At 35.5% G+C, this 24,689-nt stretch overlaps 1 protein-coding gene across 2 annotated transcripts in view; it reads left to right on the top strand.

Moving 5' to 3' along the window:
• LOC119656486 (plastin-1) overlaps nt 1-24,689 on the top strand; it is a 60,947-nt gene that overhangs the window by 22,063 nt on the left and 14,195 nt on the right. Inside the window, exon 1 of one of the 2 annotated variants that reach the window (XM_038062810.1) lies at nt 11,505-11,661. The exons of the other annotated variant lie outside the window; for it this stretch is intronic. Coding sequence (XP_037918738.1) covers nt 11,587-11,661 — 75 coding nt within the window. The 5' untranslated portion in view covers nt 11,505-11,586. Of the gene's footprint in view, nt 1-11,504; nt 11,662-24,689 lie in introns of those variants that run through there. 2 annotated transcript variants of the gene reach the window in all.

Consider the following 24,689-nt stretch of genomic DNA (forward strand, 5'->3'; position numbering starts at 1 on the left):
TATATTCCGAGAAAAAAATCGGCAAATATATCAGCGCATAATTTAATCCTTGTTCCTTGTAGTGTTTTTTTTTAATCAGTTGAACAAAAAGAAATTACACGGCGCTTTCGTGGCTATTAATTTTTTAGTATTTGATTAAAAGAATCGTGGATAATGATGGCATTATACGACGGTACATCTTTGTTGTGCAAAATTCACCAGTTGTTTGCTCATAAATCCTGTTTTTCGTCAATTGCTTCACGCAAATGTCTTCTAACGCCCAAAGGATATCCCTTATTTAGAATCTTACCTTCTGGCAAAAATTGATGATGGACAACATTGTTCTTTTCGCTTTTTTTTTGATTGGAAATTTTGTTTTCTGACTCATTTGTAGCACGTCATTTGCTTCGTCTCCAGTAATGATTCGTTCGATTAATGTTTGCATTGAACCATGGAAATCGAGCGTTTGCCTCAAAAATTTTTCAAAAATAGAAAACATGCAGAAAGGTATATCTAAAAACAAACCAAAATTGAAGGGGTAAACGACTGTAGGCATCGAGAAATAGAGGAAACTTCGTGATTTTTTCAGAAAAACTAACCAAATCGATAATCGCTGAAAAGATGTTTATTACAGATATGTTAAACAGTGCTCGTAAATTTTACCGGAGCTCGAAGCAGAATAGCGGTTTCCCAGAATTTTCGCAGAGACGTCTTTTAAGGTTTTGTGTGAAACAAAACCTTATTAAAATCAATATCTATTTGTCCGTCTGCCTGTCTGTCACACTCGATTTACTCGGAAATGGCTGAACGGGTTGTTACGAAATCTGGTGAAAGCATATATGTATGCTTCGTCACGCGGTAATAGACTATGTTTGTTTATTTAGGATGAACTCAGTATTTATGTCGTTGATATGCATGTAGATATGTGCATCTTGGAGCTTGGCAAAATATGATGGAATATTTTGTATTCTTAGCTATGTATGTACGCGTGGAAAATCGTACATAGAGAATTCTCACAGAAAATAAACACAAAACCTTTATACTCGAAGGGTCCAGCTTCTAGTAACCGACTTGTTTGACATAGCTGCATGGTCGGACCCAGATCTGCAACAGTTTCAAAGATACATTACTGAAACAAAAAGAAATCAATTCGGCATCGTGACAGTTTCGACAGTACGTAGGATTTTTTTATAGATTTTTGTATAAAGAAATTTAAAAAAAACGCCACAAAGTTCCTCGAAAATTGTTAATAAAGACTGAACCAAGCAAGAACAAGTCGGGAAACCGGAAGCTGGACGCTTCAGGTACGAAAGGTTTTGTGTATTTCTTAGTACGTAGCAGGTGATATATGCATATATTATGTGAGAATATCCACTTTCGGATGATATTGACATTCATAGCCTTGAATTTGCGAAGAAGCCCCAACTTTGACGTGTTATAACTTTGTTAGTAATAGTGCGATTTCCACCAAACTTGGTAGGATCATGCTCTATATTATACTCTATACTGTTGTGAAATTCGTCGTGCTAGCATGAACTTAAGGGGGGTTTTGCAGTCAATTACTAAAAATTATAGTAATATACTATTATTAACTTTATTTGTACAGATATTACTATGGAAGGTATTTCGGAGCCCAGGCACCATATAGTGGCAGCCTCCTGATTTTTTTCAGATTTTTCGGTTGGGTAGTTTCTGAGAATGGCCCCCTTAAAGGAATGATCACTTTCAACCCCCCGCACTCCCCACCTTTCTGACAAATGTCAAAACTAAGGCCAGCTTCGAGAAGTACTAACCGAGACCTTTAATTTGATACCCCACATGACTATATTTGATGAAAAAAAAATTTACACCCCCCTTTTGCATGTATGGGGACCCCCCCCCCCCCTTAAATTCGTCGTAAAAGGATGTAACTCACTGTATGCGTGAGCGTTCACAGTTCCCACCTCTCTACCAAATTTAGTGTCAATCGCTACAACCATCTCCGAGAAAAATGCGTGTGACGGACAGACAGACAGTAAACCGATTTTAATAAGGTTTTGTGTTTACACAAAACCTTAAAAAGCATAGAAAAAACACCTAAGAAGTGTTCGGGAGCAGGCGGATCTGAGTAGATAGTAGATTTCAATCCCATCGAACAAAACTTGTTCGAGATATCGGTCCGGTCAACTTGAAAATTATCATTTTTTGAAAAATGCATTTTAAATACAGAAAAAATATAGACATATAGTTTTGCATGTAATCTACAATGGCTGCGCCATACAGCTGGCCTTGTAAATTATCCTTCGCCTGCCTTTCGTTAGTTAGAAGTTTTGTGTTTGTTCTCGCTTTTTTTTGCAACGTCAGACAATTTCCGCCCCTTGCCTAAAAGCGTTTGCGCCAATTTTCATTCCCATGGTATTCAATATTTGCAGTATGAATGGAAATTGATCATTGGAAATATCAATGGAGATGTTTGCGACTAAATCTAAGTCTGCTTTACCACTTTGGATAGATTTCGGAATTCTACTATTACGTATGTCGTTTTGTCCGGCTTTTTGGTTTTTCTTACTAGATTTCGGAGCCAATACGCAGATGGTGGCATCCGGATATACTCCCTAAAATCGCAACACTTTATTTTCATTCATTGTACAATTCTTAATTGATAAAAATGATAGTAACATGTACGTGTCTTTTCCTATTAAATAAAAGCTATCAGTTTAATATCACCAAAAGAAATTAAAAAAAAATATATCGATTTTCCGAGAGTTCTATAGTGATTTCTCCCCTTTAATTTTGCATAATGTGACTTTGACGAATCTACCATTTTCATAATGGATTCAAATTATTTTAATACGTTTTTCAAGGTAAATTGAATATAATCTAACAAATGGCAAACCTTTTCTCTAAACATAACCTATTCCTAAAAAACGAATTTCTTGTTACATTTAGTTTTCTAATAGATGTTATCCTGGTTAAATCTTCATCAATAAAACACTATCTGTCAGTGTCATTACAAGTTTGGCAAAATAGAATGAAAGTTTCGAAAGAAGAATTATATTTAGGTCCAACGTTCCATTTAAAAGTTTCATTGTCTATCCTATATCATCCTTCCAGTATCTCTTTGCCAATGTTTTCGACGGGTGGAAAAGCATGCGAGAGCACGTTTCAGTTCTTGTATTACATGCATAGGCTCTACACTTCATCATTTCAGAACTTCAAGGAACACGGAGAAGAATTGTTCGTTTCAGAGAAACTTTCAAAAGGAACAGGGATTTGGGAAACTCAGAATGTTCCTGTTGCTGAATCTGTAGTAACAACGCAAACTTCTACACTTTTTGGCACATCTTTTCTTAATGATTTTTAGGTTATATAAGGAGAACACAATTTCGGTATTCACTTCAAATATAAAAAAATCTTCCCACATTTCTACCTCACTAATCTCATTTATTCATTTTTATTCCTTATACATTATGCACAAAAATTTGCTGAACCATTGCAAATAATGCTTAATTTTCGGTTATCTACATATCTATATGATACAAAGCCACTGTTCTGAATTCAGAAATCGCTGAAATAATAAGAAAGTAGGCAATTTGCACTTTTGCTGGAAGAATATATGCTCCAATTAATTGGTGCTTATACAGAAAAAAAAACGAAAATTTGTGGCGATAATACGGTATACTGCTGATAGCTAAATCTTGTTCACATTCATCTATGCCAAGAATACGATACTTTTTGAATGGTGGAGGAAAAGAATGACTTTATCATGGAATGTGAATGAACACATTTCTACTGTGTAGAAGAACCGTAAAATTTCTTAACCGAATATAAATGATGAATGGCAGAGATTTCAATGACCACTACTAATTTATAGTTATGCATTGAATTCAGCAAAGACTTGATAGTTATTTTCACGTTCAATTGTTGTTGGTTTGATTCAAGAAAATGCACAATTAAGTCTATCAATGTTCGCTGGATTTCTCAAATGTATAGTATTAAAGCGGTTAGATATTAATTAAATTATGTGATTAGCAGTGAGAAATGTCATTTGGAATTTTCCTAGAGTGTGTGTGCTATGCCAAGTTGTGGTTAAAAATCTGAAAAAATTTCCTAGCGACTTCGTCCGGAGAAATCGAAACAAAACACCAAACTTGCTTTGAATTTTCAGGAGAAATCGCACCTAATTCGAGCATAGCTTCCATGCTTATTTAAGGGTGCGCAGGACTTTAATTGCCATTAACAGTGGATATCCACAGATTTCTAGTAGTCAGCATGACAGTTTTTTAACGTAATGTTTTGAAGCTTTCGGCAGCTTGTTGTTCAAGTTAATTTTGCATGTTTAAGGTCTAAGTCTTTTTGCATGATGTAGTTGCAAAACAACAAACTTCATGTGAACCGTTTTCATGGCCTTTTAAGTGACGTTTTTGTTTTCCAATGAGATGGCCGACTTATCTCATATAAGATATTTTTATCTTTGTTTTCGTCAAGCTGATAGAGTTCGAGGTTATATAGTATTCTCCCATCTTTTCGCTGTCTAAATGAGGTCTGACTTTATTAGAATATTGAATAGTTGCATTCCGTTTTCTTTAGTATCCTACCTTCGAAGTGTCTTGGAAGAGGGAATTTACGAGTTTTGTTCCAGCAGCTGGCGATTGTTGAAGTTATGGCCGCTTGCCGATATTGTTTTTGTGAATCCATAATAATATTTTTCTATGTCTATTATTTTCTGTTACATTGAGTAGATTGTTTCGGGTGCCCAAATATACATATATAGTATACATATATCTGATAACATCTTTCATATATTCAATAAATTCGGTGCAGCTTCTTTATACATATTTTGTCGATGCGATGATCGAGTTGGTTGTATGTCTGCCTCTCAATTTCATGGATGGCTTTGTTTGTCTTTATGTTTGTCCTACCACTCCCACCTTATTATTTGTATAATACATGGTAATATAAATATATATAAATAACGATACGAAAAAATACCGTGAGGATATTATGCACGTTTTTTTAAAACTTTTTTACCAGATAAATTCTCTAACTTTAGCATTTTCTCCCTTTTTGCATGTGTTACTTTCTTTTCAATTTTTTGTACATACCAGGGCCCGCTGATACGTTCACAGCCTAAGGTACTTAATGAAAGAAAATGATGGTGTTATATTTTTATTTTTCAATGTAGTCCCCCTCAAGTGAAATACATTTTTCACACCGTGAATATAACTTTATGCCACTGAAAAAATATTCCCTAGACTTCTCTTTAAAATGGTGTTCTACGGCCGCCTTCATTTTGCTTTGGTGGAAATTTTCGTCCTCGTTATTCCTTCTTTAAATTGAAGAAAAAGAAAGAAAAAGTCGTTGGGAGCCAGGTCCGAACTCTAGGGTCAAGTTCTGTGAATCTCTCAGCTTTTAGGGCAGCCCTCGCAACCAGAGCGGTGTGAACAGCTCGTTGTCTTGCAGAAACAACACTCCCCGCGCCAACGTGCAACGTCTCTTCTTTACGACTGTCTCTCGTGTCTGATCCAGTAAATTAGCGTAGTACTTGCCGTTCATTGTAGTTTCTTTAGGCAAGTGATCAATTAGTAAAAAAAATCTTCGACGCCGGCTTTTCCACTTTGAATTTTTTGGTGGCCTTTCTTCCTTTTTTATCCACTGCATCGATTCTTGTTTGGGTTCCGGGTCATATGGACGAATCCAAGTTTCATCAACAATCACAATATGGTTGCAAATTTCGTGCAAACTACTCTCACACATTGAAATAATAAAAACTTGTTGTTGCTTTTTCGTTGGTGTGGATATTATTCTTGCAAATACCGATATTTCGGGAACCACTTGTTCCCTTCATCAGTGCTAACAAGTTTCAACTTCAATTAATTAATCGTTGGAAACACCGCATAATTTCACTCAGATACTCTGACACAATTCCAAAAAATCTTTACAACTTTCCAACCGTCGTTGCTTGTCGAGCGGTGTAAGCATTCGCGATACCCAATGTACACTAATTTTTTTCATGCAAAATCTCTAACTCGTTGAAGCAGTGGAACCCATTTTTTAACCATTGTATGCGACGGTCCAGAATCATCAAGAATCGATAAAATTTCTTCCAAAATTGTTTAACAAGGAATTTGATAACAGCGCGATGTTCCAAATTGCGAGAATTCCGAGTTTTCGTGGACATCGTGCTTTTGCTTGTACCAGGAATAATTACAAATGAACCACATAAAGAAAATTGAGTGATATTTATATTGTACTAACAATGAGTTATGTAATTAGTGTTATCAGTAAGGAGATGATGAGTCATCGCTAACTATTTTAGGCCGCGAATTTATCAGCCGCCCCTCGTATATAACGCTGATCGTGATTTTCATTGCTGGGTTTTAAGATATACGTCATGTTTCCAATCAGTAGTAGCTGGCAATCTTCATTAAACTATGTATACACTCTTTTTATTCTTAATGTGTGATTCGCGGTGTTTCTAGCGAACAGGTTTAAGGAAATTAAAATGTGGCATCGCCTCAGTCGCTAGTAGTGATTATTTTATTAAGCAAATATTGATATTTCGGGAACAACTTGTTTAGTGCACGAGTGTATACAAATAATCACTACTAGCGACGGAAACGGTGTTACATTTCAATCTTTTTTATTAATTTTTTGTTATTTGACAGCGTTTCCAACGTTGGTCAGAATGGCTATGTTACCCTTGGGGCTCGAATCTCGCTCCACCCATCGACAGACTTCCAATATCGCCAGTACTTCCGCCTGGAATATACTAGCGATACCTGGGAGACCATACGACTTGGATATACTATGTGTATTCAAGAAAACCCCCGCGCGGACTCCACATGCCATCTTTGATCCGTCGGCAAAGAATACTGAGTCATAACCTTGCAACACGCCGCCGGTCTTCCACTTTAGCCTGGTTGGAAAGAGCACAGCAAAGTTTCTCGTGAAGTTCAGCTTGCGTGTGGTATAGTCTATGGGGAATGCCCAGATTTCCCGAGGTACTTCGTCTAGGATGTTGCTGTGGCTGAAGGACTTCGCTGCCCAGCATCCGGACTCACGTAGTCTGACGGCACTGCACGCTGCAACGTATTTAATGTGGAGGTCTAGGGGAAGGAGATGCAGGAGTACATTGAGAGCATCTGCATGAGTATATTGAGAGCATTTGCATCTAGTATAGTCTTCTCATCTTTGTTCTATCGTTTGACCGCCGCTACTTTCTTCTATTAAAGTTGAGCGCTAATAGTATTTTTGATTTTCTTCATTCTGCTTCCAGATGCAATTTTCGTTGGAACTTTCTTTGTTTCTTTTCAACGGAAAACCTCTTTCGATATGTCGTATATTACTTAGATTGATGACATGATCGATGCTTATTTGGTAGCGGGTCCCGTCCTCTAGTGACATTCACATCGTCTATTTATGATTTTATATTGGAAGTCTATACTGTCAATAAGCAATTTAATACACGAGATTCGTTTTTAATGGTTTCTATTTGGAGGAAATGGCTTCCTACTTACCTCCTGTAAATCTTTTCTTTGGAAATTTTCGCATTACATCTTAGCGTCGGTGTTAGGACGTGTTTCAAAACCTATCTCCATAACTTTACGAGTATCTTATACTATTTGCCCATTGCTCTGCGCCGTGTGTTTCTAGGGCGACCACTCATCTGTCATCGTGGAATCGTCCAATGAAACTTGCAGAAATCGGGCGAATTGGGCTATAAAGTTGTATCTCATCTATCATTCGTTAGACCGTTCGCTCACCGGTTACCACTTCTTTAAGCATCTCGATAAATTCGCAAAAAAAAACTTGAGAAGTCACGACTACGCTTAAAACACCTTCAACGACTTTATCGCCTCCGGAACTTCAGAATTAGTTAACCGTTGGCGTGTTGATTGCGTTAGTTTTTGCTTCGAAAAATTAATTTTTATTTGAGTTACGATAAGTTCATTTGAATTTAAAGGTTGAAAATCAGAACAATATTCTAGATAACCTAATATGTTCATTATATTCTCCTAATATTTAGTCTTATTTAACCGTTACTCAAATAATACAATGAATACCAGTTTATCGAGCCCTTCCAAATAACAGATCCAGTGTCCACATGATAATAAGCGTTTTTGTCAGTGGTCTACCTAAATGAATATAGAAACATGAACTAATTGACACCATATAAAGGTTGCGTTAAAACTATGTCTCTCTCAAAAGTTCCGTCAACTCAGAGTCGAATGATGTGTTTTAAGTCGATGGGCAAGTGAAATCTAGAAACCAAATCAAATGACAAATATAATTTGTTGCTGTCACACCAGTTGCGACACACACTTCTCGCAAGAGATCTCCACGCCGATCAAAGGGCGGCGTGGGTAGTGAACGCATCAAGATTATGAATAATTCTACTTGAGGAAAATTATTTCAAGAATTTTTTTCTTTTTTTCGGGAATTGAAAATTCTCAAAGAACAAACTTTACGAAGTTCCCTGCTTTTACTGTTATTCAACAAAAAAGAAAGAATAGTTTAGGGTTTAAAAAGTTAGAATAATAAATCATGAAATATTTATGTGTAATAATTCAATACATGAACTTACATCATTTTAATCACTTATTGTTTAATTGACAGTCTTTATTGAAAAAAGACATTCCATGGGGTGGAGGCGTACAATGACAAAATTGATTGATTGATTGTTTTACGAATAAATTCCAGCTCAAGTGTACTTGAAAGAAGATGTTTTGTACTTCGTTTGGAAATACTGGTTATGGAAAAAAAGAGTTTTTTTAAAGCGTATTAGATGTGCGTTTATAAGACGGGTTTTGCTTGGTAGCAAATCAAACTTCAGAGCTCCATTAAAATTTTGGTGATTTGAAATACACTTTATTATTCAGTATAGTCTCCGTGATCATCAATACACTTGATTTAACGAGATTCCAATTTATGAATTCCATCCAATCTGGAAGGGCTGCAAAATACGCTTCCAAGCGAATGAGGCATCCGTTCTGCACACAGCTTTCTGAAACCCAATACTTCAGTCAAAATATTGCTTACACTGCCTAATGGGATGCCTAGGGCTTCTACTAAATCTCTTTCAGTCACTGGACGATTTTCCAATAAGATATCCTGTATTTTTCTACGATTTGTTGTGTTGTTGCTATTTTTGGAAGTCCTTGACGTGGATCGTCTTCAAGGCTTGTACGATCACGTTTAAATTCAGCAGCCCATCCTTCTACTGTACTTATTGAAAGTGAAGAGTCCTTATACACTTTCAATATTCGCTTACTTAATTTTCATTGTAAAAAAATACATACTGTGACACGTCGATACTAAATGGCTCGTAAACAAAGAACAAATTGACAGATTGAAATGAAATTTAACATGAGTTCATATGAAGGGTGTACCAACATAACAAAAAAAAAATAGGCTAGTAGCAACGCCCGCTCTTATTGAACTGCAAAATTTATTGAGCAACCTGATATGTAACTGTTTATTGGGACTAGTCTTTGAAACGAAGAGTCCTAAAATACGAAAGAAGGCAGCATTTAGCTCTCAAAATATTGCTGTATATATATTAGGGGTGTATATAAATTGTTCGGTTTGCCAAATTGCCACGTTCACCCTCTTCAACATGGAAGTCTACACACAGATCGGCGGATGTTTGTCGAAATTCATGTGCAATTGACGGCAAGAACGTTGAAATTGATCGTATGTGTTACGCATACTGGAAGGCGAAATGGGCTTGAAAACCACGAATTGCTAGCGGCATTGAAGGAGGATGATAATTTTACTGTCCCTGAACTACGTACCACCATAGAAAGAAGAACCCAATCCCTCAGAAACAACAAACACCGCTTGAATCAGCTTGCACATGTTTCAAAAATATTAAATGCAAAATCGTTTGCAAAACAAAACATCGACGTCAAGAGCAGGATTTCGGCCTTCTGTGGTTTTATAGTGTGTTTGGTGGGATATTCGACTGATTGTACACTGGGAACTATTACCTGAAATCAAGAATGCAAGAGATTCAACTCCCAGCGCATCGTTCGAAATTGTATTATGGGGAAAAAATCATTGCGCATATTCGACCATCAGCGGCAAATGCGCGAGAAAAATTCGATGCGTTAGGTCTGGTGTTAGTGTTGTGTATGTGATACAGTGTTGCCACGTGGCTGTGGGTATGTGGCATTGCACAGTTTATGGCTTGTCACATGGGATGGCGAAACACAAGAAAGCCATCTGTTTTTTTCTACAGGATCCAATGTTTGGGAAAATCAACGCATCTAATTATCGCAAATAGTCCAAACTAGAATATGACAAAGATACTCCGTAGAGATTTTGATGAAAGGGTTGCCTAACATATATTTGACGCCAGTTTTAATTGCGTAATTAAATTCCTGTTAACCAAGCGAAAAAATATTTATTTGATTCCTACTATAACAAAAAAACAAGTCGGAAATCGCAAGCTCGGGGCTTCATGTATGAAATGTTTTGTTAATTTTTTATGTAAGAATATTTAGGTACACTATGCTTCCATTTGTATATTGCATACACCCGGTATTGAATTCGACGTGGTACTGGCATTTTATTTCCTAAGGAGCAATAATTTGATGTGAAAGGGACAACTTATACTACAATACAAGTTATAATAGATCAATATAACTTTGTTAATAATAGTAGGATTTCTATCTAACTTTCCAGTATATATTATTAAATCATATTAAAACCTATATTATTGCTTCTCCTCGAAACAACTAATGTCAAAAATAATACTTGCTTCGGAAAGTACTAATCGAGACCTTTCATTTGATACTCCACATGGCTATATTCGGTTGCACCCCTCTTTTATGTATATGTTGACCCCGGTTAAGTTCAGTGTGCAACAATGTAATAAACTGTATGCGTGGGAGTTCACAGTTCCAACCTTTCAGCCGAATTTTGTGTCAATAGCTACGCCTGTTTTTGAGAACAACGCGTCACGGACAGACAGACAACAAATCGATTTTAATAAGGTTTTGTTGAAAATCTTTTACCTCAGAAAAGGAAACTTCTTTTAAAATTTATATTCAATTTGGGAAAATATTAGTTAAGGAATTGTCCTTACATGTATGAAATATGGAAATGGTTTAATTAAACGAATTCTCCCAAGAAAGTGTATTACTTCTTAGTTAATCAGAGTTGCGTGATTCAATTGATTCTTCCAAAGTTTCTTCACATCTTAAGTAGGAAATTACCTTGAGATATTTTCAGTGACAAAAAAGTGACTATTATGTCATTGAGTAATCAAGATTTTCATACTACATTGACAGAATTGTTAGATTTCCTCGAGTGATTTGATTCTACTCTTTCAATTAAATACTTTCGGCTTGAAATTGTTTGTTATTACTCATAAAACATAATCATGTAATTAGCGGCTATCACTGAGGTCAAATAAATATGCAAGATGTTGTTATCGATAAGGTTTATCAATTTATAAGATTTTACAAGGCATGTAATCTTAACTTATCGGACAAAAACGATAAAGCTCCAATTAGCTTCAATGACAGAGAAATTATGTTTCTAGTCTAGTAGGGAACTTGAACCTGTGCAGTTTAAAACATACTCTCGAAAATTTTGAAGTACATATTTTTGTAAATCAAAATGGATATTTTAAGTATCGAGCGGCATCAACTTTTTCCGGAATATAAGAGGACCTTAGAAGAGGCTATACCCCAGGTATGCAAATTTAGTTTTATTTATGGTATAATTTTTAAATTAATTCGGAACTATTTTGCTGATTTCGGGAGTGTTCTATTTATCAACCGAATGGTTTTCTTCATTATGTCTTTGATTATTTTAAAAAGAGCAGTAATTTATTTTAATGATATTCTGAAAAAAGTCAAGTTGAAAAATTTTCAACTTTATGCCATTTCTAAAATTATGTTATGATTCCATTTTTTTTTTAATTTCACTAGTTTCAATTACAGTCGAATCTTATCATTTTTGATTGATTAAGACAAACTCAGGTTTTTCACTGGATCATAAGAAAATCCAGGTTCTTACGTATTCACGCCCGAATATTTGTACGATTACCACCTAAATGAGACACAACACACTATTTTCGGGAAATATTATGGTTCATCTTTAGATATGACACATATGTGTGCTACTTTTGAATCATAGATTGTAAATGTGGTGAACTCTTCTTCGAATACTAATTCAAATATTTTTTTCCTTATCAATGAGTTACGTCAAATATAAGTGCTGTCGATAAAATATCGTCTATTATATTTTTTTCTCCATAAAAGGCGTGTTCCGATGAACATTTCAAGTGTTGAACCTGCATTATTATAGTTTGCAAACTTAGGGGAAACATTAAGTTTATTTGATAAGTAGTGTTTAGCGTTTCCAATATGTACAGATAAATGGCGGAATGAATGAATTCGTTAAAACCTTTTATATGGGTGAATTGTATAGCATATTATTTTGCACGTCATACCGCCAACAGTAGTCATTTTGCTGAGATATTGCAAATAGCATTTATGCTATATTGGGTGTGCCAGTATATAGCGGGGATTTTTATTTGTTCCCACTTTTCCAGTTTATCTGAATTGTGGCATGTTCCCAAGCTTTCAGTCTCATTTTTTCTATTATATTTAGATTGAATTTGAAAAGCGATTAAATCTTGATTGCAGTCCATTTTGAATATTTTCCAAATTTCCACGAACGAATTCATTTAGGTAATTGCAAGAGCGATTGATTCATTTTTCATGTGTCTGCTCATCACCGGGATGACATACTCTATGCGATAAGATAAGATTGCATTCCAAGCGCTGTAGTCATCCGAAAAAGAATAGTTTTGTAAAAAATGTTTCTCTCTTGTTATTTGAATCTTTTCCGATGTCATGTATGAATTTATCATGCATATTAGTGTTAACCTGAAAAGTAAGTGAAATTTGCATCGAATGTGCGGTCCTTTCCACGCTGCCGTTCCATTACATGAATATCTCACAATCAAATTGTTTAAACTTTTATATGAAATGCGACCGTGGAAAACTTATCGCCTCAACGGCTACAGTTAACTTAATTGCACTAATTTGCACATTTAGAAATCATTAAGACATATTATGTTACCTTGATGTTCACTATGATAAGTTTTACTTTCCAGCGTTCAAGTAGTTTGCAATTTTGAACGGTGCTCATAATGCACCGTGATCGGATAAATTTCATTAGAAAGTTTTAAGTTTCATCGTAAACTTTTTTTTTACATGTACTCACAAATAATAAATACGAGTGAAATGTTCGGTTGGGTTCAGTATGTGAATGGATATGGTTTTTGATAATGCTATTTTGCACAGAAACAATATGAAGTAAAGGTGGAAGGACGGAACTGGCATAGCTCCAAATGAAGTTTCACGGGTGATTCTGAAATTCATGCAACAAAGTGCAATTAATACCCGTGAGACGGAAATTCACATTACCTTTCAACTTTGTTGACAGAAATGAAATATTGCAGAACTTATAGTTCACTTTTCTCCAATACTGAGTTTCTTGACTTCACCAATTCAGCCAAATAGATCGAAATGACTTTCCGAAAGTAAAAGTCTATACTTTTCCTGTAAAGTCGTTTTACCGATAATACGAGAGGTGACTTTTTAGTTTTTTGGATCAATAAAGCCATTTAGCATTGCTGCTTAATTTTAGTATGGTTATTATATGTATATCCACATCAGCGTATAGAATTTCAGCCGTGTCTTTATGTACATCAATTTGCTGCCTTGCCTTTATTTGTTTTCAATCAGTCGGAATCTTGTGTACATTTTCAGGGTGGCGTCAAACTCTCCGATGGATTTTAAGTTAAGTTTATCAGCTCTAATTTTGTGGTGTATTATTTTTAAATATGGGATTTTGGTTGAATATTATTGGGTGGTTCATGCTGCGTGAACATACCCTTATATGGAATTTTTAAGCTTAAAACATCTGATAATGAAGAGTGTAAATCAATTGTCAAGAGTGGTTGATCTCTTTTTATTGTTAAAGCGTTGTAAAGATAAATTGAGAAGAAATATTTTCATTAGAAGGGTGGAAGAAGGGAGACTTCATTTTCATTATAAGTTATAGAGTAGTAGAAAATTAACTGGAAATTTTTTCCTTTTCGCGGTCTTTCCTACTTCTTACTTACATATGAATTACACGTCATTCTGTATATATATTGGTATAAAGTTTCTGTCGTATTTGAAATAATAAAAACTTGTTTCTTTTTCGTTGGTATGAATATTTATTCTTGCAAATACCAATATTTCGGGAACCACTTGTTCCCTTCATCAGTGCTATCAAGTCTGCTCCGATACCGATATTTCGGGAACCACTTGTTCCCTTCATCGGTGCTAACAAGTCTGCTCCGATACCGATATTTCGGGAACCACTTGTTCCCTTCATCAGTGCTAACAAATTTGCTCGTCAGTGGGTTTGCTAGCTATATTTATACTAATCTAAATGTATACTATACTATTCTAATTATGGCTAAATTAGTTTTTAAAGATTATATCTAGATCCTGTAAATGAAGAAATATTTAGTTCCATTTTAAAGACGTATTTGTCTATCCTAAAAGAAGAAAGGGTTTTTTTTAAAAAGTTTCTTAAATAATGGTGAAAAGCAATTGCCTAGATCTGAATTCAACCTAGTGTCAACCGGCTGTTTGCTAATGAATAAGCTTTCGTAGGCGTCCAGCTGGTTAATTTTTCTTACCTGTTTTAATACTTTCAGATCGTCAATGCTTATTTTATAGCCGCATTCCACTATATGTTTAGTCAGGAGACAACCACGAAGGTTAGAACGTAGTAATCTCACTACACTGTACACCCAACAGTCGACCTCTACCGCACTAAAAAGATCAAGTGTCATCTTCTCAAATCTGTCCAAGCATCTAAAACGGACATTGAAAAGGTTCGACATACAACTGGTACGATCAAGTCGTATCAGCTAAAATCCCAGGGGATGAGCGGTAAATATAAAATCTTTTGCTCAGATTGTCCGAAGGTGTATATTGGACAAATGAAAAGGCTGGTAACTACTAAATTTAGGGCGCATACGAAGGAGACAGAGTTGGCTGTCAAGTACTCCCGAAAACTTACAAATCTATGGTGGCAAAACATATCGTGGAATGCGGCCATAAAATAAACGTCGATGATTTGAAAATGTTAAAACAGGTAAGAAAAATTAACCAGCTGGACGCCTATGAAAGCTTATTCATTAGCAAATAGTCGATTAACACTAGGTTGAATTCAGATCTAGGCAATTGCTATACAAATCATCATCATCAACGGCGCAACAACCGGTCTAGGCCTGCTTTAATAAGGAACTGACATCCCGGTTTTGCAACGAGGTCCACCAAAAAAGCTGTCTGGCGTCCTGACCCAAGCCATCACTCCATATCAGGCAGGATCTGCCTCGTCTTCTTTTTCTACCATAAATATTGCCCTTATAGAATTTCCAGGCTGGATCATTCTCATCCATACGGATTAAGTGACCCGCCCACCGTAACCTATTGAGCCGGGTTTTATCCACAACCTGACGGTCATAGTATCGCTCATAGATGTCGTCGTTATGTAGGCTACGGAATCGTCCATCCTCATCTAGGGGGCCAAAAACTCTTCAGAGGATTCTTCTCTCGAACGCGGCCAAAAGTTCACAATTCTTCTTGCTAAGAACCCAAGTCTCCGAGGAATACATGAGGACTGGCAAGATCATTGTCTTGTATAATGAGAGCTTTGACCCTGTGGTGAGACATTTCGAGGGGAACATTTTTTGTAAGCTAAAATCTCTGTTGGCTGCCAACAACCATGCGCAGATTTCATCGTCGTAGCTGCTATCGATTGTGATTTTCGACCCTAGATAGGAGAAATTATCAACGGTCTCAAAGTTGTATTCTCCTATCTTTATTCTTCTCGTTTGACCAGCGCGGTTTGATGTTGTTGGTTGGTTTTCGTGCTGACGTTGCCACCATATATTTTGTCTTGCCTTCATTGATGTGCAGCCCAAGATCTCGCGCCCATTGCTACCTGCTCGATCTGGATGAAGGCAGTTTGTACGTCTCGGGTCGTTCTTCCCTTCATGTCGTATGTATTCGTATTCACTTCTGTAAATACCGAAATATTCACTTTTTCGAATATGAAAGCATTCGTATTCGTATTCATAAAAAATCATCGTACGAATTTATTCGTATTTACGAATACAAATATGCCCAACACTGTATTGATAAAGACTTTCCGGGCTCATTTATTAAATTTTAATATTTTTTTACGATATCTACGTTTTGTTTTATATCTCAAATTAAGGATTTTGAATAAGAAAAGATTAGCTTTCTAAAGATTCAGACCTCCAAAAATATTTGTCTCTAAGTCATCAGTCAATCCATCAAAAATTGACTGAGGAGAAACTGATGGATTGACGTGTGGCCGTACACAATCGATCCAGACTGACGTTAGTCATCGTCCAGAGCTATGTTTCGCGCAATCAGTAAGTGTAAGAAAGTTATTAGAATTGAGCTAGGTGTTATTAAACACTGTTAAAGTAAATTTTGGACTTATTACCTTGTAGGTAGGATTACTAAATACGTTCCAATGTATCCATGAATTCGTGCATAGTTACATCACTCATAAATCCTCATATACCGACAATGCTATCTTATCAAAGATTGTTTCATCATCTTGGCTTTATATATAATCGCCTAGTAACACATGCATCGGTTTGAATTAGGACATTCGGATTATTCCGAACTCAGGTCGTGATTGCCTACAGACTGACAACTGCACTATACCCTGCCGTCGTCAGTCCAATTAGACTGGCATATTTTATTTGGAAATTTAACTATTCATCAGTTATTACGCCATAATCAGTTTTCCATAATTCGGAAAAACTAACCGTGTCAGGTTGCTCTATTTCCCTAAATACAATATTTGCAGCATTTGAAAATTTGACAATTATTGAACTCGCGATCTATGTTTCTCGAGAACCACGTTTGTATATGGCTGAGAAGCTCTTCTATTTTGCTTCCAAAGGAACTGTTACCAAATATTCTCAATGAGAATGGGAAGTATTTTGAGGCACGGTGGTTATATAGAGGCATCGTCCTGATTTTTTTCAGATTTTTTCACTCTATTTCTTCCGAGTGAGTATTGTTTTTCTGAGAAAAGTGCAGTTGACAGAAGTTCAATTTAGTCGCAGCATCATTTTTCTCAAGCACTTCTTGTCATCTCCTGGGCAACGGTCTGCCGAGGGAGAGAGGGTAGAAAGAGGGGGGATTCCCTCCGGGTCCAGAGTATCTTTGGGGCCCCGAATAGAAATTTCATTGAAAAAAAGAGGATAATAAGGGGGCTCGGACAATTTACGCCCTGAGCCCAGATTTTCTCTCTACGGCCCTGCCTAGGCATACGATAATTCCTACACTTTTCCTCACCTCCCACAGACTTTTTTAAAACAGTCCATAAGTATTCCATTGGGTGAGGGACTGCCGATTGCTGGGCCCATTAAATAAGTGGAACTTTCGATGGTTGTACCCAAACTTTTACCGTTTTTATTGAATGCTTCGGATCCTGTGTTTGGCATTGCCTTTACCGGCAAATGACAATGATACACTGATGTAATATTTAGTCGGGCCACAGAATTATTGCCATGGCAAGATGCAGACATTTATGTCTACGCTGATGCAAACTAGAAACTTTCATTATCTAGCTATCATATAACAGAGAACTTTGGCTTGGAACAAAACTAACTTGATATTTGTCTTGAGGTAACTGAATTTCCACATTCTAGAAGAAGTAAAGGCGGCGCGATTAATGTGTCGAGTAACATTAAGTTCAAAAACAACGCTACCAACGTAAACTACTTGATCAAGGGCCATGATTCGGTGTTGGATTAAGCAGGTGTTTAAGGTGTTTGCTAAAAGATATCATGGTCCTTCGAACCGCTCCACGTCCTTCCGACAAGGCAACATGAATGATGTTATCAACAACAAGAAGTAAGAGTATAGGCGACAAAAAGGGATCTTGTGAAACTCCACTTTGGATTTCAAATTTCTATAAGTTTTTACCTCGATGCACACATGATATTTCGCGCTATCATACGTCTCTCCAATAATAGCAGAATTCCCTTTCTGTCTCGAATATTCTATTCATACTAATTGTTGAAGCTTTTTCAAGCCCCTAAAGTCCCTGCCAATGACTGTTAAAAGTTTCTAAGTCAAATCACTCAATTCTGTTGATTTGAAGTAGAATGAAATCAATATTAAGTATCTCCACCTAGTTTACTAAGATAAATTGGTGTATGTTTCTCGTAGAACCTAGCAATCATGTGGCCTATTTCAGCAGTTGTTTAAACAAAATGTTTCGTTGATCTTTAGTAATTTCTCGAACACAAAGTGATTTGATGCACTTCCTTGAAATTGAATTGAATACAAAGACCACAAACGTCACTAATTTTGTTGTATACAAATAATCTAAGTCTTATAAAACTTTGCACTCCAATATCAAAAGTTTGCAGACGATGTGATAAGTCACATTATGTGTTGTAATTACGAGAATAGGGACTTACCCTATAGCAGCACTTTTTGTTATATTGAGCGGCTAAACGATCAGATAAAGGCCTCCACAATACTATAAGTCACGAACCTACATAGAATATAGAAGAAACATCAAATAGGACGGCCTGTATTCCATTCTTTAAGCACGTGAAAAAGATATTCCCAAATTTAAGTGGGCCAATTTCCATCAACACATCTATGTTTGCAAAGTCAACCTTCTAGGCAACCTAAACTCTTTTAGACTCGCACAATTAGTTGATGAGAGCAAAGTCATTAGATTGGGTATCTAATTGGTTCACCAGAAAAGTCCGCTTTAAATAATAATTTCTAGATTTTTCGATTGAATAGCAGCCGAAAAATCGTTACGGTATTCGAGACGGTCATTTCACAAAAGGGGAATTGACGGATATTGAATTAAAGAGTATGTATGTATATTTTATGATCTATGCATTATATTAGTTTTTAATTCAGACGTCGCGCGAAAGTGCTAAATCGGATTAAGTTTACTATTCTTTTCTATTGTGATTGACTGCAAGCGGATTTTGTAAGTCGTAATTTCTCTTTGCAGGCAATAAACATAGCTGTTGCTCTACCATCATTTATAGTTAATTTGGGTTAAATTTTCAAATTTTATCTTGATATTTAGAAAATGTTATTGCAGGGAATTTACCATATTTGCTTAAATTCAGTCCAAATATCAATCAAATGTTGCATGCATTTCAAAAATATTTTACGTTTAAAGGCAGCACCTCCAACATTCGAGATGACAAATTACTTTCATTATTATTATATGTAGCTGAAAAATGGTAATTTTAGACTGGCAGATGATAGGCATATTTTTCATTCAAATGTGAACTTTCCTCGAGAAAGTCAAAATATAGAACAATAAACCTAACGTTAATTCAATTCCGTTGTAGATACACACTAATGGCGCTTGAAAGCTTAAACCATAAGTTCAAGTCAATTTAAATAATATATAATGTGGTGAAAAAATATAAAATTAAAGAAAAGACAATGTACACGGCATCGGGGCTAATGCAATGTGAAATATTCATTTGAGGACAACACTTGATTGTTTAACTACCTCAACACGTATACTATGTCACGGTTGTTTGTGGTTCGATCAATGCACTTCGAATATATGAAATTTTTACGTTATCAAGGTGCCATGAATTATGTGGAATATCCAGAAGATGGTTGTGAATGTAACTTGCTCAAAGGCATAGTTTATCAGTCATTAAGAATCCATTGTATTTTTCCACGGAACTTTATCATGAGGGTATCATGAGGCAACTATAGAAAAGTATCTTTGAGTATGGAAAACATGTACAGTATGTTATGAGAAAAAAAAATTCCCAAGAGAATATTCTATTTTTTCACAACATCACGCCTTGTTACTATTACATCATTTGTAAAGTGGAACACATTGCAGTAGAATTCCAGTTGGAAACGATAGAGCTGATAATGAGGACAACTCTAAGGGCTTGCCTGTTTTCTAAATAAAACTAATCGATTCTTCCTTTCGTACAAAAACAAGTAAATGAAATGGAGACAATTTTCTGTGTTTTCATTAGTTAAAAGACAATGTTTCAATTGCTTTAAATGAAAATGTGATGAGATCATCAATATCAAGAGAGAACATTGGGGTTACGACATTCAATCACACATTCAATTGTTATATGAAAATCACACTTGCTTTACCGTGTTCTAAGCTGACTTGGTAACTAGGATTCCATGAAATATTTCACATTGATAGCAGCTTTTCTCAATCTTTGCCGTTTACAATAATGTAATGTAATTTAAAGCAAATTAAAATAAAAAAAAGTAGCAAGATTAAGATTTCAACATTTTACTAGAAACTAATTGTCAGTGCGCCCTCCCTTATACAATGTGAATTTCTGCTAGAATTCCATATTATTTTTATACAGGGTGAAGCGCCACAGACACATACATAGATTACGAAATTGAATGAATCACAAACTACTGAACATTTTTCAGATTTTCTATTTTTCCCCTCATTTTTAAGGGGACTTTTGGATTTAAAAAACACTTTTTCAAATCATTTATTGTGAGAAAACTATTCTATGTAATGACATAAATTTTTTTGCACATTGAAGTACTTGTCAAAAGGTATCCGAAACAATTGTTTTATCCTTTTATTTTGGCTCCTGTAGAGGGCGTTCACCAAAACGTGTATTTTAAACGGCGAGATTTTTTTCTTAGCACCTGTAACAGATAGAGTAAAAATTCCAACGGGATTCGATTCATTAGACTCAAAACTAGTGGCCAAACCTCTAAAAATTCAACATTTTTGCTTTATTATGTTTTTATAAGAACTTATTTGAAAAAATCCAAAAATGACACATTTTTTCATGGAATTGTCTTGTATATGGACAATTCCATGAAAAAATGTGTCGTGTGTGTCGGGAAATCGGAAGCTGAACGAATTACTAAAAATTATAGTAATACACTATTAACTTTTTTTTGAATAGATATCAGAATGGGGGCATTTCGGAGCCTAGACACCATATAGCGGCAGCCCCTTTGATTTTTTTTCAAAAGTTTGGGTTTAGTAGTTTTTGACACAAAACATTAATAAACAAGTCGGATTATTGGGAGCTCGCGCTTCGGGTATAAAGGTTTTATGTTCATCTTATAATATGTGAGAAACTTCTGCACACATTTTTCCATTCCTATATAGCTATAAATCCAACATATTTCTCCAAACTACAAGATATGCGTACATATTACGGACATATATATTATTTTCACCCTAAACAAACAAACTGCCTGTCACCGAATACTGTACATATCCATACACGTATATAAATTGATCCTACCTATATTTCCAGTTTACTTCATGCGCAAAAGTATACATATGTACGTGTGTAGAATACCGCTGGTTTAATGTACAAATATATTTGTCTGGATTAACAACCCGCAAATTTCATTAGCACGCATATAGTATATACCTACATAAACACATGTCTGTCTGGAGTAATTGATATTGATATAACCCTATAACTTTGTTAATAATAGTTGGATTTTCTTGAACTTGAGGGGGGTTTCCGGCTAAATTCCTAAAATATGCTAATATACTATCATTAACTTTATTTATGCAGATATCGGAACTGGACGTATTTTCCGGCCTAGATTTCGTACTGTGATATTTTTCAGATTTTTCGGTTTGGTAGGTTCTGAGAACGAGACCTGTTACACTTTTTGATGATCATATTTTGAGCCCTCCCCTATGTTTGACCCGTTATCTAATATAGACCCAGTTTCGAAAAGTACTGATTAAGCCCTTTCATTTGATACCCCACATGCCCATATTTTATGAAAAAAAAATTTCACGCCCCATTCACATGTATGGGGACCCCCTCTGGTTGCATGTAAAGGGAACAACAGATCACACGCTCTTGCCAATTTTCATGGCAATCGGTCTAGCCGTTTCCGAATAAATTGGGTGTGACGGACAGACAGACATCGACTCGATTCTAATAAGGTTTTGTGTTTACACAATACCTTAAAAAAAGGGACGATTTTTTGAAGTTATAAAGGTTTGCATTTTTATAAATATTCCAAAAAAATGATCTGTGAGTAACTTTCGAGCAATTTGTCTCCCCGTTGAAAATGGTCGATTCGAGAAAAACACTTTTAAAACGATGATTATTTTTATTTCTATCTCTAATCTGCCATTCCTGGTGCGTATCGAGAATTTTCTGTCTCTCTTATATGTTATAGGTGGTCAGTTAATGCTTTTTTTTTTAATCCGGCCCTCTTTTGACATTCCACCGCTTTTTCTGTTTGCTTGCGATACCCACATCTCGCCCCCATTTTCCGACCAATCCATCAAATGGATATGGACTTAGGATCCCTCATTTATCCTAAACAATAATTTAGCTTTAGCCTAACTTAGGCTCAAACTATTGGCGGTTTCACATGAATGTAATTCACATCCTTGGCGTGTTTTTCCAAATATATAAAGGAGCGTTTTCCATCTGATGCCACTTACGGTCACACTGCCCCCAGGGCAGAGGTGAGGCAGCGTCTGACGAGTTGCCTCTGCCTTGGACGAAACCGTTTGTCCTATATTTTTTGAAGATTTTATGTTTACACAAAACCTTAAAAATGTAAACTAAGTGTCTCCAGTGTGAGGTCTTTCAAAGAAAGGAATAAAAGATTCCCGAAATACTGTAAATGGCGCAATTCAATAAAATTGTTTAGCTGAAATCGAGAGTTTATTAATTTGATTATGATTATCAATTACGCAAAAAGTCTTTTTATTGCCATTAGCAGAAAAGTCTGATGTGAATTTATATTCAGGACTTTGAGTCTTCAATATAGGCATTGGATTGTATATGCATTTGGAGATTGAATACAGTTTCCATCACGAGGAATATATTAAGAAAAGACGTGACTCCCAACTCTAGAAGTTTTTATTTTCAATACTCGAAGTAAAATGCACGTTCAATACAAACGTAAGACCTTATCTAATCACATTCTTTGATATTTTTATCACTATTCATATATAAATGATTCTTGCATAATCGATATATGGGATGACTAACTAGAATGTACAATATAGACATTATGCTTTTTCTGCGTAAATCAATGAGTCAGTTCCTGCTGTATATTATGTATGTATCTTGACGTAATCAATACACTTTTCCTCTGTTTCCTCTGTTCATTTATTTATAATATTTATAGTTAACTAGCTTAGAAATTTTTAGAAAACAGTTGCGATGTTGCTCTAATTTTTCGATCATTGGAAAATTTTATCAGTTGTTCACAGCTGTTATATCTTGACATTGGTATTGAACATTTTTAAAAAGAGAATTTTTGTTAGACATGTTAGGGACTTTCTAAAATCAGTTGAAGCGTTTCTGATGTTGCTTCAAAAATTGATTGTAAATTGAACGCCTATGATTGTTAACTCGTTTCAGATTTCATTTTATTATATTTTTCCATAATTTTGTCATCGGGTTGAGCATAGTAGGTCTTTGAGGTTTCAGTTTGATTCGCAGGAGCTCACAAAAGTGCTCTTTAGTGTCATTCTGACATTCAGCTTTGGATTGCAATAAATTTGCAGACAACTTTGACTTATTATAACTTTGTTAGTAATAGTGGGATTTGCACCGAATTTGGTAATATCATGCTCTATGGTATAATTTAAGGGAGACTTCCAGGCTGTTTCTGAAAAATATATTTACAATAAATATGGTAATATATCATTATTAATCTACTTTAGTGACGTTATTTTGGATTATCCGCAGTAATCCTGGTCCTTTAGATGTCAACACATCATGATGCTGCCACCGCCGTGTTCAACTGTTGGTATTACGATCTTTTTAAGCAGTGGGCATCCTCCTCCATACTAATTGGAGGCCATTTGTCCGAAAATGTTGAATTTAGACCCGTCGCAAAAAGTAACGGTATTCCATAGTTCCGCTTTATTAACAAAGTCTTGAGCATATTCAATTCGTTTTTTTCAATATTTCATTGGGAAAGCAATGGCTTCTTCTTCGTAGTATAGGGCCTTAAATCCCCCTCTATGCAGAAAAATGTGAATGGTTTTAGGATGTACCGTTATTATACCTTTGTGCCAACATTCTTTGCAATAGATACTGGAGTTGTCTTGGAGTTGTTTCGAATGTTTCACAAAATCTGTTGTTTTGTTTGATTGATTTTCACGGCTCGACTACCATCTGGTTTGCGAGAAGCGGAGCCATTTTCTTTAAAGTTTTTTATTGCATAATGAACAGTAAACGTGGGCTTTTTTGTTTTTTGGCTATTTTCCGAATGCTTTTATAATATTTAATAATCATCTCATTGGATTCGCAGGAGCTACTCATTGCTAATTTTCGGCACTTTAATGCGCGATACTTGCAACGAATTAATCGTTATAATATACTTCAGGGAGCCCAGAAGTTCTGAATACAATACAAAACATAACGGTATCTCCCTATGAACAATAATCTCGTTACGTGTTGCGATATAAAATTATAACTTGAAATGTCCAAGTTTTTTTTTTGGGCTGCGATAAACGCTTACTTATTATATTTTTTTTGTAATATTTCTGTGTAACATAGAATCAATAAAATAATAATACCGGTAAACGGTAAAACGCCGGTAAAGAGTTTTTGTTTTTTCTTTTTTTGAAGGTATTAGATATGTATGTAT

Source organism: Hermetia illucens, chromosome 5, assembly GCF_905115235.1.
Source record: "Hermetia illucens chromosome 5, iHerIll2.2.curated.20191125, whole genome shotgun sequence".
NCBI lineage: Eukaryota > Metazoa > Arthropoda > Insecta > Diptera > Stratiomyidae > Hermetia > Hermetia illucens.